Genomic DNA, 12,473 nt, shown 5'->3' with positions numbered 1-12,473 from the left:
GGTATCTTCATGCATATTGTAGTCAACAGGCATTGTGGTAAATTAATTTTTTGGTCAAGGCACTCTTTTGACCTGTTTATACTTAGACGTTCAGACATATTATGTTCTTGCAAGCCACATGAGATGATGTGACGGGCCATGAGTTTGACAAATATTTTATATACTTTCCCAATGAGCGCAAATGTAGAAAACCGTTACAGCAATTTGTGACACAAAACAAATCCAGATCGGGTTTGACCTGTCTGAACAAGAATAACATATTCTTGAAAAGAGGGGGAGGGCTGAGAGATGTTTGTGGGAGGGGGGCTAAGGGAGGAGTGGAAAGGTGGGGTCATCCTGTGGAGGGTGGGGGGTCTGACAGGGGCCTGCGAGTGGGATGGGGGTGGGGGTGGGGGGCGGTGGGTAGTTTAAAAAAGGCAGCCAGCCGGCAACAGCCACTCACACGCTCTGCCTCCGTCTCCAGTTGCCAGCAGCAGGACATCCACTCAAGTTTGCTTTCCGAGCAAGTTCTCTCGGACCTGGACTTTGATTCTTCCCCCCAATATTTGTCTGCCCCCAGCACCATGGAGGCCACCACCGGGGAATACGTGTACAACTACGACTATGACGACAACGAGACCATGTGCGATTTCTCCGAGTGGGAGCCCTCCTACTCTCTCATCCCGGTCCTCTACATGCTCATCTTCATCCTGGGCTTATCTGGGAACGGAGTGGTCATCTTCACCGTCTGGAGGTCCAAATCCAAGCGACGGGCAGCTGACGTTTACATTGGCAACTTGGCGCTGGCCGACCTGACCTTCGTGGTGACGCTTCCCCTGTGGGCAGTGTACACGGCCCTTGGGTACCACTGGCCCTTCGGGGTGGCGCTTTGCAAGATCAGCAGCTATGTGGTGTTGGTCAACATGTACGCTAGCGTCTTCTGTCTCACCTGCCTAAGTTTCGACCGCTACCTGGCCATTGTGCACTCTCTATCCAGCAGCAGGTTGAGGTCCAGAGGCACCATGCTGGCTTCCCTTGGTGCTATCTGGCTCCTGTCCGGGCTCCTGGCTCTCCCCACGCTACTGTTCCGCACCACTGTAAACGACCAGAACAGCAACCGGACCATTTGCGCTATGGACTTCAGTCTGGTGACAGTCAACCAGAAGCACGAGTTTTTCTGGATTGCTGGGCTGAGCTTGTCCTCCTCGGCTCTGGGCTTCCTGCTGCCCTTCCTGGCGATGACCATCTTCTACTGCTTCATTGGCTGCACCGTCACGCGCCACTTTAACAACGTGCGCAAGGAGGACCAGAAGAAGAAGCGACTGCTGAAGATCATCACTACCCTGGTGGTGGTGTTCGCCATATGCTGGACACCATTTCATGTTTTGAAGAGCATGGACGCCCTGTCCTACCTGAGCCTGGCTCCGAGCTCCTGCGGGTTCCTGCGTTTCCTGCTCCTGGCGCACCCGTACGCCACCTGCCTGGCTTACGTCAACAGCTGCCTCAACCCGTTCCTGTACGCCTTTTTCGATCTCCGCTTTCGCTCACAATGCTTGTGCCTGCTCAACCTGAAAAAGGCCATGCACGGCCACATGAGCTCCATGTCGTCTACGCTCAGCGCCCAGACTCAGAAGTCTGAGATTCAGTCTTTGGCTACCAAGGTGTAGAGAGAAAGGCTTTCATAGGATCAATGGGCGTAGGTTTGGTCTTGGCTTTGGTGGAGATATAGCGAAATTATTTAAGTGACCACAAATGAGGGAAGAGACAATGATTCCTAAACATTGATGGGAACGTAGCATATATTTTTTAAGTAATCACGTAATTTTAGACGGAAGAAAACGATAATAGCTTGATATTGTTGGGACATTTCCCCTTCTTCCATGCCAAAACTACGCCCAAGATTTGAGCAAAAACGAGCTGTGGACTGCAAAGAAAAAAACATAAAAATCCAATTTTCTGATTATTTTTTTCACTTTCTATTTTTTTAATTAACTATTTCTTTTCTATTGTAAAACATGATTTTCTTTAAATATTAAAAGAAATTTATTTTTCTATCTTGTTTAAAAAACATACTTTTTTTTTTTTCTCATTACGAATTATAGGAACATTATTATTTTCATTCAAGACTGATCCTAAATGGCAAGAAAAAGAAGTTAAAATACAGTAGGATTAGAATATTAATCTGGCATATCAGACAGTTTTGTTAATTTTGAAACTAATTTTCTCATTAAACTAGAAAAACATGTAATTAAAAAAAGCACACAAAATATACTTGAATTGAATATAGATACAGCAGATTTAAAAAACAGCGCCATAAGATAAATTACCTAAAATATTTAAGATTATTCCTGTTTTTCAAGAGAAAACAATTTAAATACAGTAAAATAAGAAAATGAATCATTAAAATAAGTAAAGTGATTTGTTGTCTGCCATATGAGAAAATTTGGCTATTTTTAATTATTTTCTCTCTCTTTTTTTTTTTTTTTTAGATTAAAATAATTTTAAGAAGAATGTGAAGTAAAAAAATATATCGACAACCAGATGTGAAATCAGATCAATAAATGAAAATACTAAAAATAAGTACAATTTAGAAATATACATATAACCGGAACTGGAAAACTTTTACTAAAACGAAAATGTAATGTGATCATTGGAGCTGTCTAGTCACGCACAAAGACTAACTCTCGCTTAAAAAAAGCAGCTGAAGACTATAATACTAGTCACAAGTAAAGAATTTTTGTTGTTGTCGGAATTTGAAAAGGCGATTTTTAAGGGGAGACAAGCGGTTGTCTAACGAGTAAAATTGTAGTCTTCGGGAGTATGATAATTTAGTTAAAAAGGTATAACTTAAAACTAAATATAGTAGACCAGGAAAAAGAAAATAAAAAGAGCACAATTATCTGCCAATTGGCAAGTTATTTTTCAGGATGGGACAGTCCCAGCTCCGACTACTGCGAAGCTTGTATAAAAAAAAGTCTTTAACAGGTTGGAATATAAACTTTGATGTTTTACTCATCATTTGTAGAGGAATTGGAAGGCAAGAGCCAGCTGGCTGAGCTCCTTTGCTGCTTTGTTCCTCCTCCTTTTGTTTGAATTTTTAATGAATTTACAGGGGGCAAAAAAGAATGACACTGGATGAATCTTAAAAGGTGTACAGTATTTTCTTACCGTGGCATTTTTTTTCAGATGCATTACTGTTTTGTTTTAGAAGCACTTGTATACTGAATGTTTATTTTTCCTGCAACGTGTCTTTTAAGCTCCTAGAGACAGATGAGGGAACTGAGGTGTTGCAGCTTAACGATATAGATTTGGGTGATGGGTGTTGAGTGGCAGATGGCAGTTGACAAATGTTGTTGTTGGGGGACGGGAGTGTTGGGACCGGTGGATGGGTAGTTTGCGTGGTCTCGCTCCTTTACGGGATTCCGCATAATTGGTGAATTTGTATATGTTGTATTTTTCACATCACTGTAACTAACTACTGCATTAAAGACCTGTTCGATGAAACCGAGTCCCCGAAGCTTCATTGAGTGTGCACATTACGATTGCACTATAGGGTTGGGCGATACTGGGAATTTTAGTATTGATCCAATGCAAGTAAATACATGGTAGTATAGATCGAAGCCGATCCCATACCAATACTTTGCTAGAGAAATGTCTTGATCATTGAATAATTGAACCCTCCCCCGTGCGTTAGTTTATATTTACAAAAAAAACAGCACATTTCAGATTTTAGGCATTAAGAATTTTTTTTTTCTTTAATAACTCAAATTTAACAGAATAAACATAAAGAAAACATTTACAGTATCGATTACAAATGCTTCAGAACAAAACCCAAGAGAGTCAAATAAAAAAGCAGCAATTTAACAAAAATACAAATGTAACAAAGTCAATATGCCAACTGTTCGATTGCAAAGCTTTTTAAAATAAAGTCAGGAAGTGTAAATGGTTTAAATAATACAGTATAAAAAAAAACCTTTAACAGAATAAAATATGAAATACTTCTACTACATTAGAGTGACCTTTTTTTCATATGTTAATGTCAATTTGCTACATTAGCGGACCGCTTGTCCTTTTCTTTTGTTGAAAAAAAAGTCACCGTTGGCCTCTGTCATATCTAGCTTATGACAAGGGTGCTCCACGTAGGTTTGGCCCTCCTTTTTTTGCCTGGCAGGCAAGGTGCAGCAACAGGCCAGGTAGGGAGAGTTGCTATAAGTGTGCCTGTCAGTAACACAAACAGGCCAAAACTTAGAGAGGGGCCGAATGCGCTGAGTGAGAGAGAGAAGGACAGTGCTATCTACAAATAGAAGCAGTGTTTTAAGGAAATTGGAGGAGGGTGAAGTATTGGTCTCAGTATCAGTATCAATCATATACAAGTACTTACTTAGTATCGATAATATCAATATTTGGATCAATCCGCCAAATTCCCGATTCCCAAAATTGCACCACAGAAACTTGAAGTTGAAACAAAAGACTGACGGAACGTGTCAGTTTCATGACCCCATCCTGTTCTTTGAGTGATAATGTATCTTCGGCTTTTGGTAGGAATGCCTGGCAGTTGGTTTACACCTCGAGGCTAATTGATCTCTAATCTCTATTGATTCACAGTCAGATTCCAGACTGTAACCAGATTATGCAAAGCATTGGCCATCCTTTGAAAGTGTGTATTCAGTACTCACCTGTAACATATGTGCTTCTACCACGCGGCGCAACATATTTTCCGTATTTAGTCAATCTCATCTAAATTTAGTTGTGAATGAACACATATTTTCTTTAATGAAAAAAAGAATGTATTAGAAAAATCATAAAAAAAATGTGTAACGTTTGTAAAAAAATGAGTAACCTGGCTGATACGAGGCCTCACTTCAAGGTATTAATAATCACGTTATTGGTGGCAGTCGCCCACCCTCTGTTATAAATCAGGAAGTACTCATTAAAAATTGAAAGAATAACACTGGCCATTAATCTAATTGAAGAAAAAATTCTACATTGACATATATGTGACATTTTACCTTTTTTTTAAACCCTAGCCTTTGTTATGCAAATGCTATGCAAAGCTTACCCATTAATTTTTTCCTTTTCCTCTGAGTTAAATGTGTCCTTGGGCAAGACACTGAACCCCTAAAATTGACACTTTGAAAATCTGCAGCAAGATGGCAGAGAATTATGTCAGCTCCCAGTGAACTCAGTGAACCTCATGTTATGCAAAACAAAAACACAATTTTTGACCTAAAGGTATTTAAAAGTTCCAGGTTTGTACGATAGTTCATGTACTGTATTTTTTTCCCCTTATTATCCAAATCAACATTGTTTCTTTTGCATTAAGATATTTTTTTTGCATGAGGAGGTAGAGCGCTCATCTCGGGATCAAGAGATCGCAGGTTCGAATCCTGGCTCCTCCGTGTTACATGTCGAACTGTCCTTGGGTAAGACACTGAACCCCTAATGCCCCCAAAAAGCAGGTTGCCGTCTTGCATGGCTGCACGGCCGCTATTGGTGTGTGAGTGTGTGTGAAGGGGTAAAATGTGAAGCACATTGTAAAGCGCTTTGGGAAGTCTTCATTGACTTGAAAAGCGCTATATAAATGCAGAACATTTCAGATCATTTCATTTCATGAGTGGCGAAAAATAATATGTGTTAATAATAAGTTAACTTTAAAACATGATTAATTGATAAAATCAAGATTTTCTTTTTGGGCCATATCGCCCAGCGCAAAAGTACCAGGCTGTACGATATATCAATGGTAGCTTTCCAGACTGGCAATTCCGGGATCCAATTTCTAGAGCAAGCAGAATTTTCTTCAACACTTCTTCAACACCCAGCTGTTTAGTTAAAAAAGCCTTTAAATTCATGTGGTGTTGGTACTTAATATCTTCTTCTTAATGAGTCAGTGGTTACTGCGGCATTTCAAATGATTTTGGGGAAATTGGTCTTTAATTGCATGAAAATGATGTATGAGTGGGTAAAAAATGATTCAAAGTCAAATAAAAAATTTTACTTGAGCGTTTGGGGACAAAAATTCAAGCATGCGCTTTGATTTGCTGCGACTTGAGTACTGATTGGTGATAGAGGGGAGGAAGCTGCGCTCTATCAGGGCAGAAGCTGAGCCACTGAACAAGTCAATATTTGTCTGTGATGACATAAGATTGCAGTTGGATGGATCAGGGGGGCACCCTGAAGAGGACAGACACCAAATATGTACAGCATAATGCTGAAAAAAGTATTATTTTGAGGGGGGCAACATCTGAAAGCAGCAATATGTGTTCGACTGACGGGTATTCGTCATGTATTGTACCGCCACAAAGAGCTATCATTCACAATGGACCCCACGAAAGACATGCAGAAAAAAGAAGAGGGAGGAAAAAAAGTCAAGTCAAGTCAAGTCATTTTTATTTGTATAGCCCTTAATCACAAATAGTCTCAAAGGGCTTCACAAGTTATTACATATAAGAAGTTTAGGTTATTCATATGCTATAGAGTAAAAGTGAGTTTTAAGCTTAGACTAAAACATGTCCACTAAGGCAGCAGATCGGATCTCAGGGGGAAGAGCATTCCACAACACCGGTGCCCGGATGGAGAACGCTCTCGAACCAGCGGAACACTTCTTGGCTCTTGGGATCACCAGGAGACCGGCGCTCTCAGAACGAAGGCTTCGGGCCAGGACATAGGGGGAAATCAGATCTGAAAGATATGAGGGGGAAAGTCCATGTATGATTTTGTATAGTAATAGGAGAACCTTAAAATCGCATCTTAGGCTAACAGGGAGCCAATGCAGGTTAGCCAAAATTGGGGTGATGTGATCGAACTTTTTTGTCCTAGTTAAAAGCCTCGCTGCGGCATTTTGTACCAGCCGAAGACTCTTGAGTCTGGTCATCGGAAGATCGGAAAGTAGTGCAGTACAATAATCGAGACGGGAGGTAACAAACGCGTGAATTATGATTTTCGCATCCGACTAAGAAAGTATAGGACGAATTTTAGCAATGTTACGAAGATGGAAGAAAGCGGTTCTAGTAATTTTCTTCACATGTGTTTGAAAGGACAGATCGGGGTCAAATATGACACCTACATTTTTAAGTGAGTCGCTCTGTGTGATGTGGCAATTGTCGATGTTCACAGCAGTTTGAGATAAAAAGTTACGGGACTTAGATGGACCAATAACTAACATTTCAGTCTTTTCAGAGTTAAGACGCAGGAAATTGAGTGACATCCACTCTTTTATCTCGGTGAGGCAGGCCTCCAAATTTCCACAGTTTAGTGTCGCAGATTCCTCCATCGGGAGATAGAGTTGAGTGTCATCTGCGTAGCAATGGAAACTGATATTATACTTGCGAATAATATCACCTAGTGGAAGCATATAAATGCTGAAAAGAAGGGGGCCAAGCACTGAACCCTGCGGAACACCACAGGTAACACTAAAGGGCTCAGATGTCAATTCGCCATATTTAACGCAGTGTGTCCTATCTGAGAGGTAGGATCTGAACCATAAGAGGACGTTTCCTGAGAGACCAATCCATTTTTCCAACCGTTCTAGCAAGATATTATGGTCCACTGTGTCAAATGCAGCACTAAGGTCCAGCAGCAGCAAAAGTGATGATGCGCCAGAGTCCATTGCCCGTAGGAGATCATTGGTTACCTTAATCAGAGCTGTCTCAGTAGAGTGGTTAGCCCTGAATCCTGATTGCATTGATTCAAAGAGATTGTTCTCGGGCATGAAATCATTCAGCTGCTGTGCCACTACTTTTTCAAGTATTTTAGAAAGAAACGGTAGGTTTGACACAGGTCTATAATTACAAGTTTTCTGGATCAAGGTTGGGTCGTTTCAGTGTGGGTTTAATGACGGCGGACTTAAAAGCCGCTGGAACTACACCTGAGGAGAGTGATATGTTTAAAATATTTAGAACTGAAGGTGCAAGAACGCCAAAGAGACCTTTAATAAGTGAACCTGGAAGCGGGTCGAACTGGCAAGTCGTCGGTTTGGCCGCATTCACCATCTATTTAAGATTATTGAGTGACAGTTCACTAAAACGGGACAAAATCCCTGGACAGCCACCATGTTGTGCATCTATAGATTTCAGTGCTTTAGTATGTGTTGAATTACTACTGTCTTTAGCGATTTCTTCCTGTATGCTTTGGATCTTCTTAGTAAAGAAGACCATTATGTCGTGGGCAGAATGAATGGAGCTATCTGGGATAGTATGTTGCCTTGTAAGCGATGCTACAGTGTCAAAAAGGACTTTGGGATTGTTCTTTTGTGACGCAATCACCTTCGAAAGGTAGGCTGATTTTGCAGAAGCAAGGCCCGCTTTATACTTCAACAAACTATCACACCAGATTTGATGGAAAACCTCAAGCTTGGTAGCGCGCCATTTTTTTTCAGATTTCCTGCATTCTCGTTTAAGGGATCTAGTTTCGTGATTAAACCAAGGCGTGCGTCTTTTAGGTCGTGATTTAAGCCGGATGGGCGCTACTGAAACCAGGGCACTAGCCAGGGTAGCATTAAATTAATTTATGAGTGAAAAAAGAGGAAGAGACTTTTCCTGGCCATTGAAACAAGGCAAAAGACAACAGAAAGGTATGAAAACACTCACTGCCGTGCAGCTGGAGTTCAGAGATGACAGGGAGAAGGATGCAGTCATCATTCCATCAAATTCAAAACAATTTGGCAAATTCCCACAAAGTCTCAGACATTGTGGAAAGAAATCACCCAGAGAAAGTGTTGACAGGTCAGGCTATCGTGCATTTCCGACGGATTGTCAAAAGCCTGCAAAAGCAGACGTCATTGGATTTGTTTTTCAAGAAACGCGAGGCAAAAAAACACTGTTGACAACCAGTAAACAAAGAGCCAAGTTAAATGAATATATTTATTATTTCCTTTATTCTTTGTTGTTTTATGTTTATTGTGCAGAAATTTAATTTTAATACGTATTTGTTTCATGATCTGATGCGCTTTTATGATTTATTGAAGAAAATCATACTTTTGTGGGGCTTGGAATGGATTATTGCATTTACATTTAAAAAGCGTCCCTACCCACAAATGTTTCAAGTTACAAAGCTATTCCCAGGACTAATGAAATTCGAAAGTCGAGTCACCACTGTATGTTCAATGGAAAAAAATGAGGGTGTAATATGTCCACTACATATCGCCAGAGCTAATCACCACTCCCAAAATTTTATTTTCCAAATACCATTAATCAACCAGAGAACATTTAGACCCTATCCCAATGTTAATTTCCTTAAAACGAAAGTCAAAGATGCGCTGTTTAAGGCCACACGAAAAATACAAAGTTTTAAGAAATAGCACCTGGTTGTCTTTGCAAAAGTTCAAAGGAGCTTTTGGTACTTTTTATAATAGATATAAAACAGCAAAGTTACAATTTTCGGATAAACATTTTCATACAAAAAAATTAAAAGCAGAAAGACTTTTGAATGGAAATCAATCATCTGAATTAGTATTTGATGACTTTTTTGTCTTTGACTTTGACACCCCTGCTCTACAATGTCATCAAAGATTTGTTTGTGTCTTTGCATTTGTTTTTAATATTCTGGAGCTAGATTTAGTTTTGTATGAAAAAAAATAGAGTGTGGGACAAAATCCATTGTTTTTTAATGGCAAAAGAGGCATCTATACTTAACTAAACTTACAAAACTGCACCCTAAAAAATACTGTCACAAAAAAGACCCAAAGTTCTCATCTGGTTTATATTCGCACACCATAGCCAATTTCAGATCAAGAGCAAAGTAGTGGAAATCGGGAGGAACCAATCATGCATGCAAGAATGACTGAGCTAACGTTGTTATTATTGAGATGCACCGGGCGGCTTGCAACTTGTCTGATGTTGTTAGCAGTACAATTCAGGATAAGTCAGACAGAAGACCAGCTGACCCGAGCATTGCATAGAAAGAAGTGGGGGGTGAAGCGGGTTGTGGGGTTCTATAGGAAATGGCTGCGCTAGGATAACAACAGTTGGATACTCAAGAAAACACGTCAACGTTGTCTATAATCGTGTGTGGCCCGCATGTGCCTGGGAAAATCATTCCAAAAATTACTTTGCCTGGTTGTCATTGTTTATTATTATGGATGTTGTCTGCCTTTGAGTGTATCAAATCATATTTTTATTAAAATTGATTACATTTAAAATATGACCAAATCAAATTGCAATCACAGACCTTTTTTTCTGAAGCAAATGATGAATTGTAGAATTGAATAACAGCTGTGTGTAGACATAATAAAAATCTTATTCCACCCGAAGATCATTTTTTCTCATGTGCTCGGAAGTCAAACTGTAACTGATGTAAAGATACCTCATAACATTTATTTTAAATCATTGCCCGCCGGCCAAATATGGCCGCCATATCATTTGATGTGGCTGACAAGTTTATTCTGTTTTTGTTATATGACCCCTTCAGAGGAGATTTCATAGGATGCCAGTTTGTTATGTAGACTATTATTTAGAACTGTTGATCAATGTTATGACTATTACAGTATCGGCTTCTCCTCCTGTTCTTCTTGCATGTTCAAAATCTCCCCTTTCATTTTGCGAGAGCTTAAAAGAAAACAGGTCAAAGATTGCTTTGACCAAAAAAATATATTTACCACAATGCCTTTCGACTACAATATCGCTAAGTTTGGGTTTCGGAAACCTTTTTGACTCGAAAAGCCATAAAAGCAAAATAGTTTGATTTTATTTTGGGAAAGAACCACACCATATGTTTTGAGACAAAATTTAACAAAACCGATTTTTTCATAAATAATGGTTTCAAAACAAGGTCCAAGCAGTTATGTTGTAAAAACGTCACAAAATTCTGCAAACAAGGATCCTGACATATTCTCGGCGCAGACAGAACAGGGCGAGAGACTGGAAGAGGTGTATGCTCCTCCCATCCCTATGGCCCACACAATCAAATTGCTCTCGGTGCTCTTCTCCCGTTTTGGAGTATTTTTATTTTGTTCTGTCAAAGTTTCTTTATAAGGTGTCTCAACAGTGAACATGGATTATTTATTGAGCTTCCATATAAAGGATTCCTTGGAGACGTTTAGTCAAAACAAGTTTTCTTTTGTGTGACACTTTGGCTGTAAACTGTACAGTGGAACCTCGGTTCTCGACCATAATCCATTCCAGAACCCTGTTCGAAAACTGATTTGTTCGATCACCGAAATCATTTTTCCCATTAAATATAATGTAAATCGTTTTAATCCGTTCCAACACCCTGAATGTTTGACGTAATCATAAAGCTAACCCAGGCCAATCGTACGTTCGCGTTATCGTAATCTTCCGTACGAAAGATTACGCTAACATGAACGTGTAGAAATGAAAAAATCAGGTCGTTTACAATTCATTTAGCACCCGGGTCTCCATAACAAGTGGTGAGCGGTTCATTGGAAAAGGGGCTCCGTTCCAACACCCTGAATTTTGGGCTCTGTTCCAACACCCTGAATGTTTACCTCGAATCATAAAGCTAACCCAGTCTAATCGTACGTTCGCGTTATCGTAATCTTCCGTACGAAAGATTACGCTAACATGAACGAAGCAAGAATTTCTCGAAGTTTTTGGTCAGACTCCGATTTGTTCAAACTGAGAGGCGTTCGAAAACCTAAGTTCCACTGTATTTAAAAATGTAAAGATGCCGTATATGATAAGTACTCTAGTGCTGATGTGGTCTTGCGTGAATTATAATGTAAATTTATAAAGTACTTTTCTACTCAACGAAGACCTCCCAAAGCGCTTTACAATGTGCTTGATACTTACCCATTCACACACACCCGATAGCAGTGTCAGCTATGCAAGGCAACTGCCTGCTTATTGGGGGCGTTAGGGATTCACCGTCTTGCCTAGGGACACTTTGACAGCTTTTATCACTCAGATAGGTACCGTCATGGAGAAAATTAGCATGGACTCAATTTTTGTCTCATAAAACAATCCGTTTATGGCTCGCTAGCCATATATTCCTAGCTCCAATGCTAAGTGAAGGCTCAGCGCCACTACCTGCTTGTGTTTCTATATTGATGCCGTTCAATGGAATAGAGAAATAAATAATCCTAAAATGTCAGAGATTTTTTTTTATATTGTTATACAGTGATACCTCTACATACGAGAAAAATTTGTTTCCGAATCCTGCTCGTATCTCGAATTCCCCGTATCTTGAGCAAATTTTCCCAATACCAAATAAATGAAGACAAATTAATTCTTTCCCAGCCTCCCAAAAGCGTCCAAGTTAACCCTCAATAGTTAATAAACACATCTTCTTGATCACCTAAAAACACATTGAAGTTATGAAAATTAAAAATGCAGTCATATGATTAAAAAGATGATAGTCAAAAGATTTTAAAACCAGGTCTCTTGAGATAACGTCTAGAAAGTCTCTGGCTTATTGGGTAAAATCTTTGCTTGAAAGACATCTCAATCACAAAATTCTTGTAGGTCAAGAAACTTGTACTGTATCTAGAGGTATCACTGTCTTCAATTCATAGCATTATATATACAGTATTTAATGATTTT

General features: G+C 39.7%; 1 protein-coding gene across 1 annotated transcript; it reads left to right on the top strand.

The window, feature by feature from the left end:
• The first annotated feature begins 439 nt into the window (after positions 1-439).
• LOC148365012 (apelin receptor A) lies at positions 440-3,466 on the top strand. Its single transcript, XM_088335383.1, has one exon. It carries the CDS (start codon positions 564-566, stop codon positions 1,644-1,646), a length of 1,083 nt encoding a protein of 360 aa, XP_088191509.1. The 5' UTR covers positions 440-563; the 3' UTR covers positions 1,647-3,466.
• Positions 3,467-12,473: the final 9,007 nt, after the last annotated feature.

The sequence above is a fragment of the Urocampus carinirostris genome, chromosome 5 (assembly GCF_059441175.1).
Source record: "Urocampus carinirostris isolate Australia breed hairy pipefish chromosome 5, RoL_Ucar_1.0, whole genome shotgun sequence".
In the NCBI taxonomy this organism is placed as follows: Eukaryota; Metazoa; Chordata; class Actinopteri; order Syngnathiformes; family Syngnathidae; genus Urocampus; species Urocampus carinirostris.
This window is presented reverse-complemented; position numbering and strand designations above follow the sequence as displayed.

Bases quoted from the DNA above. Each gene is read 5' to 3' on its own strand.
- LOC148365012 (XM_088335383.1), top strand. From the start codon at position 564: ATGGAGGCCACCACCGGGGAATACGTGTACAACTACGACTATGACGAC.